Here is a 6770-nt window from a genome sequence, read left to right as displayed (position 1 = left end):
CTCAGTGAGGAGAGATGCTGTGGGGGGGGGGGGAGAGAGAAGCGAGTGTGAGGGGGCTCAGTGAGGAGAGATGCTGTGGGGCCCCTGGGTGGAGGAGCGGTGCTGTGGGAAGGGGCAGAGAGAGAGATGTGACAGGGAGTTCGACTTCCTCCCCACTTACAGGTGCCGGGAGAGGTGGTGGTGTCGTGCGCCGTTCTGGTGGAGACCCTCAGCGGCGAGGTGACCTGCCCCGTCTGCCTGGAGTTCTTCCGGGACCCCGTCAGGCTGGAGTGCGAGCACAACTTCTGCCAGGCCTGCATCGCCCGCTGCTGGGAGCGCGCCGGCAGCGCCTACACCTGCCCGCTGTGCCGGGAGACCTGCCCCCGCCTCCCTCCCAAGAGCAACCGGCTGCTGGCCAGCATCGCCGCGCGGGTGCGCGGCCTGCGCGTGGAGCCGGCCTCCGCCGGGGCCCCCGTCTGCGCCAGGCACGAGGAGAGGCTGAAGCTCTACTGCGAGGACGACCAGGAGCCCCTCTGCGTGGTGTGCGGGGTCTCCAAGGAGCACAGGGGCCACAGAGTGGCCCCGCTGCACGAGGCTGCGGAGCTGATCAAGGTGAGCGGGGGCAGGGGGGCAGAGGGGGAGGGGGAGGGGGGGCCGCCTGCGTGACAGCGCAGAGCTGCCACACCCGCCGACCCATCTCAGGCACCAAATCTACCATTTGACAGCCTAGCGATGGAATCACAGAGCTCCGACATCCGCACACCTGGGTTGCAATCCCACCGCTCCCACCAACTCTCACCGTGTGAAGATAAGAGCATGAAGAAACGCCATGCTGGGTGAGAGCAGTAAGCCGTCACACGCGCCCAGCATCCTTGTCTCTTGACCGTGGCCAGTCCGGGTCATTCAGAAGCACTCGGCAGATCCTGTTGTTCTCTCCCAGAAATAATAGATGGCAATCCTCACATCTGCCTGGCTAATAACTGTTAATGGATCTGTCCTCCATATTTTTAAACCAAAACCATTTTGGCTTTGTAGCTCAGCCGGACCGTTAACCTTGGCCACAACCTCCGGCAACATATTCCGAGGTTTAATCGCGCGTTGATTGAAGGGAAAAAAAAAAAAAAAAGTACCGGTACGTTCTTAAATTCGGCTCTAAATCTCCCAGGAGCTGGGAGATTTAGAGCCGAAAAATCCCCTTGTCCGGGTCCTATTTGAGAGAAGAAATAACCGTCCCACGTCACTCGGGGTATCCCATCCCCTCTCAGCCGTCCCTTTTCCGGGCAGAAGACCCAGAACCTGTTTAACCTTTCTTCTTAAGAGAACCGTTCCATCCCCTTTCTCGCCTTTCTCCTTCCTGACACAGATTTGTGATGGGGGGAGGTGGGTTTTGCTAGTGGTTGAACCTGATAAGTCTGTGCCCAACTCCTACTCCCCCTGTTGCTGTGGGTGATTTCCAGGAGAGACTGCGGAGCGCCCTGCGGAAGCTGGAGGAGCAGCGGGAGTCTGTGAGGGACACTCACGCCCAGCAGGAGGGGCTGATCCAGAACCTGCAGGTACTGCTCTGTTAAAAGTCGTCCCATCCCCCCCCCCCCCCCCCCCCATCACAGGGTTCAGGTAAACAAACCAGGGCTCCTGGGCCTACCCCTGGAGCTGTCTGGTAATGCTTGCTGATGGGGCACGCGGAGGCCACCGTCCAAATATCCAAGGCAGATGGGAGGTTCTCTGGTTCTCCCGTTGGCACAATTTAGTTCGTCGGAGGACGGCAGCTTTTGGGTGAGAGGCTGTGGAAATCTGTGAAATGTAATGGCCAAATGAAGGGGAGAGCCGGCGACAAAGTATGGGGTTGCCTTGCTGGTCTGGTGGGGTTGTGACCGTGTTGTTCCATGATCTGGCTAATGGCGGCCATGTTGGATCTCCCTTACGCGTCACGTGGTGGCCATGTTGGATCTCGGCTATGCTTGATGATGGCGGCCATCTTGCCTACAACAGGGAATGCTTTCCCAAGGCTGCTCTGGTATAAATCACATGTGGAAGACTGAATGTACTGCGAAACCCATTAATGCTCTAGTGAGGGATGGGCTTGATGGAGGAAGGATCGGGGGGGGGGGGGGGGGGTTGGGGAGGATTTCACTGTGAATTTTGGGTTCTGCTCGACTTGGGCTCTGGTGACATTCGGGTGTGGTTAAGGGTTGCGTTTCTTCACCCCCCTAACCCTTCCCTGGCCCTGCAGGAGGAGGCCTCCAGGCTGAAGGAACACATCTTGTCCGAATACCAGAAGCTAAGGACATTCCTGGAGGAGGAGCAGGGGGCCCTGCTGGAGCAGCTCCGGGCTGAGGAGCAGAGGATGCTGGGAGAAATGCAGACGCAGCTCCAGGACCTGAATCGAGAGAGGACCTCGCTGGAGCAGGAGATCCAGCAATACCAGGACAAGCTGGCAGCGAAGGACGTGGACATTTTACTGAAGGTAGGAGAGGATTTTGTGACCCTGGCCCTCAGGGCCCCGTGCAAGGATCGAGGGGGGTGGGAACAAGGAAGAACAGGGGGTAGCGTGGTATGTCTTCCTTTCTAACCTGTCCCCCCCCCCCTCTCTCTCTCTGCCCCCTCAGGATCTCGCGGCACTGAAGGACAGGTAAGCTGAGCCCCGACCTGCACCACACGTGGTACCTTATGTCATGCGTAGCGTGTCCACGTTGACATGTGGCCCCTCTCCTTCTCTCTCTCGTTTCAGGTGGAATCAAGGTCTCCAGGAGTGCTCCGTGGTGTCAGGGTCCCTGAGCCAGGGGGTCTACCGGGCACCCCTGCAGTATGCATCCTGGAAGAAGATGAAGTCATTAATTCATCCTGGTGAGCAGAGCACGCGTGCACACACAAACACAGACATGCACATACCCCTACACACACACATACATAGATAGAACAGGCACACATGCAAGCACTTACACACACAAACATATCTGCTTACACACACACATGCATGCACACAAACACAGACACGCACATACATACATGCACACACAAACACAGACATGCACATACCCCTACACACACATACATAGACAGAACAGGCACACATGCAAGCACTTACACACACAAACATATCTGCTTACACACACACACTTACAAACACACATACAAACACACATATCTGCTTACACACCCACCCACGCATGCACATACAAACACACATATCTGCTTACACACACACATGCATGCACACACACACACATACAAACACACTCTGTTTGTATGTGTGTGTGTGTTGTATCTGCTTACACACCCACCCACGCATGCACATACAAACACACATATCTGCTTACACACACACATGCATGCACATACACACATACAAACACACATATCTGCTTACACACACACATGCATGCATACTTTAGCACAAGTCTAGTTTGCACTTTGGCGCTGTAGGCAGGATGTCTGTAGAGGTCCCAGTGCTTTCCAGAGTGGGTCTGTTAGCTTTCCAGGACCTTGCTCTCAAGGTCCCTCTCACAGGCGGTGAAAGCCCACTAAGCCTGCACACGCAGACACATACATGCGCCCGTGCCTGTCACACTCAGCCGTGCCCAGACACCTAAACCCACCCACCCGAGAGGCAATGCGTCCGCCTGTCTTGTTTCCAGTTTGCGCCCCCTGGTGTCGGGTGTGTGTGCCTGTGCGCTTCGACAGAGCGTGCGCCTGCAATTTCCTGCTTCTCTCCCCGGGTCCGTCCGCAGGAGGACGTGGCCGGCTGGACCAGCTGCAGCAGGGATGGGGTTAACCACCTCCACTGGCTCCCTCTCACGGCAGCTCTCAGGGCCATGCCCGTGCCCGGATGTCCCTGTGTGCACATACAAACCCTGTGCATATATCTGTGTCTGGCTGTGTATCTGTGCCTGTGAATGTTTTGCCTGTGCGGCTTTCTAAGGCAACGAGAATCGGACAGTTACGAGACTGCCACAGAGAGAGAGAGCGCGCCAGTGGCTTCCCTGACTCTTTCTTCTCTCTCCTGCAGCTCCAGCTTCCCTGACCTTCGATCCTCTCTCGGCTAACCCCTACCTGGTCCTGTCGGAGGATGGGACGAGTGCCCGGTACTCCTACGTGTCTCAGCCACTGCCGGAGAGCCCCGGGCGCTTTGCGTTCGGCGCGTGCGTGGTGGCCTGCCAGGGCTTCTCTGCGGGCCGTCACTATTGGGAGGTGGAGGTGGGGGATCGGCCGGATTGGGATATCGGAGTGGCCCAGGAGTCCGCGGACAGAGAAGGCTGGCTCGTCCTCACCCCGGACAACGGCTACTGGACCTTCGGTCAGGTGACCTGCGGCAGCATTGGTGTCTACCTTGACGTCGAGGCCGGACAGGTGTCCTTCTACGACGCTGAGACGATGAAGCACCTCCACACCTTCAACGGCACCTTCTCCGAGAAACTCTACCCTTTTTTTTTCCCGAGCGGGGACTGCAAGGCCAAACCCCTCCGGCTGCTGCGGCCCTGATCTGTGGCTCGCTGCTGCAACCGGTGTCACATCGTATGCATCCAGCGTCAAACCACCACCACCACTGACTCATCCCATCAGCCATCTCTCATCACTGCAACCAGTAACGCATCCTATTCATCCAGAGTCAAACTACCGCCAGCAGTGACGCATCCCATGCATCCTCCTCTCATCACTGCAACCAGTAACGCATCCTATTCATCCAGAGTCAAACTACCGCCACCAGTGACGCATCCCATGCATCCTCCTCTCATCACTGCAACCAGTGCACATCCTATTCAGCCAGAATCAAACTACCGACACCAGCAACGCATCCCATGCATCCTCCTCTCATCACTGCAACCAGTAACGCATCCTATTCATCCAGAGTCAAACTACCGCCACCAGTGACGCATCCCATGCATCCTCCTCTCATCACTGCAACCAGTAACGCATCCTATTCATCCAGAGTCAAACTACCGCCACCAGAGACGCATCCCATGCATCCTCCTCTCATCACTGCAACCAGTGCACATCCTATTCAGCCAGAATCAAACTACCGACACCAGCAACGCATCCCATGCATCCTCCTCTCATCACTGCAACCAGTAACGCATCCTATTCATCCAGAGTCAAACTACCGCCACCAGTGACGCATCCCATGCATCCTTCTCTCATCACTGCAACCAGTAACGCATCCTATTCATCCAGAGTCAAACTACCGCCACCAGCGACGCATCCCATGCATCCTCCTCTCATCACTGCAACCAGTGCACATCCTATTCATCCAGAGTCAAACTACTGCCACCAGCGACGCATCCCATGCATCCTCCTCTCATCACTGCAACCAGTAACGCATCCTATTCATCCAGAGTCAAACTACCGCCACCAGCGACGCATCCCATGCATCTTCCTCACATCACTGCAACCAGTAACGCATCCTATTCATCCAGAGTCAAACTACCGCCACCAGTGACGCATCCCATGCATCCTCCTCTCATCACTGCAACCAGTAACGCATCCTATTCATCCAGAGTCAAACTACCGCCACCAGCGACGCATCCCATGCATCCTCCTCTCATCACTGCAACCAGTAACGCATCCTATTCATCCAGAGTCAAACTACCACCACCAGTGACGCATCCCATGCATCCTCCTCTCATCACTGCAACCAGTAACGCATCCTATTCATCCAGAGTCAAACTACCGCCACCAGCGACGCATCCCATGCATCCTCCTCTCATCACTGCAACCAGTAACGCATCCTATTCATCCAGAGTCAAACTACCGCCACCAGCGACGCATCCCATGCATCCTCCTCTCATCACTGCAACCAGTAACGCATCCTATTCATCCAGAGTCAAACTACCGCCACCAGCGACGCATCCCATGCATCCTCCTCTCATCACTGCAACCAGTAACGCATCCTCCCCTCTCTATGTCTCTCTCTGAGTTCTGAGTGCTAAACCTGCACTGCTGTGCTTCCCCGAATCTCGGCTGTCTGCCAGCGTGAAGCACTTCGGGACCCGCCCCCAACAGTGAACGCCAGGTGGTGCCATCACCCCACAGCAGCCGAGGCCGAAGCGGATCCCTCCCGTGCACTTCAGTCATTCGGAAGAGGAACAGCAGGGCGGGAGGTGTTTGAAGATAACAGTAATAGCAGGAAATAAAAAACCAAAACAAAACAACCCAACAACATTTACTCTGACTGAAGAACAAAATCATGAAAAGATCCCGCCTCTTTTCCTTCTGCCCACCACCACCATTCATTTACAAAGTCTGCTTATGATTTCATTCCTGGGGCGATATTATCAGCAGAACAAAAAATAAATAAATAAATAACCAGAACACATCCTGAGCTTTGCGATCCAGCGCCGCGCCGCAGCAGCCAGGCGGGTACCGCGGCCAGATCCGAGGAGCCCTGCACGTACAGGCAGCACCCTAAAGGATCCTTTTATACACAGGGACATTAGCTACAGAAAGAATAATAATAATAATACTAAAACACATCCTGAGCTTCGTGCTCCGGTGCTGCCCTGCAGTACCCTGACTGTGAACTGCCAGCCTCTTTTCCCCTGGGAGGCAGAAGCAGCTGTGCCCGCCCTCACATTCTGTAATGTTCGGGGGGGGGGGGGGGGGGGGGGGAGGTGGCTCCAGATAAAATAATTTGTTTTGGGCCTCTGCAATCTTGCTTCCGCTCTGGCTTCCTGACCAGCAATGACCTGTTTCCCTCTCACTGCACATGTGCTGAGACAAGAAGGGGACGGAGGGATTTTTTTTTAAATGAGATTTCTGTCAGCACAAAGCGCACCGGGAAGGGGGAGGCTGATGGT

At 55.6% G+C, this 6770-nt stretch overlaps 1 protein-coding gene across 1 annotated transcript; it reads left to right on the top strand.

The window, feature by feature from the left end:
* Positions 1 to 135: 135 nt before the first annotated feature.
* LOC115080169 (nuclear factor 7, brain-like) lies at positions 136 to 6564 on the top strand (the record flags this gene model as incomplete). The annotated part of the gene is made up of 6 exons (XM_029584267.1): positions 136 to 591; positions 1437 to 1532; positions 2210 to 2443; positions 2586 to 2608; positions 2708 to 2823; positions 3986 to 6564. Coding segments are annotated over 6 exons (1398 nt in total), but the record flags the coding sequence as incomplete, so codon positions are not given.
* Between the last annotated feature and the right edge of the window lie 206 nt (positions 6565 to 6770).

The sequence above is a fragment of the Rhinatrema bivittatum genome, chromosome 19, assembly GCF_901001135.1.
Source record: "Rhinatrema bivittatum chromosome 19, aRhiBiv1.1, whole genome shotgun sequence".
Lineage (NCBI taxonomy): Eukaryota > Metazoa > Chordata > Amphibia > Gymnophiona > Rhinatrematidae > Rhinatrema > Rhinatrema bivittatum.
Note: the sequence above shows the minus strand (reverse complement) of the source record. Positions and strands in the feature narration are given on the sequence as shown.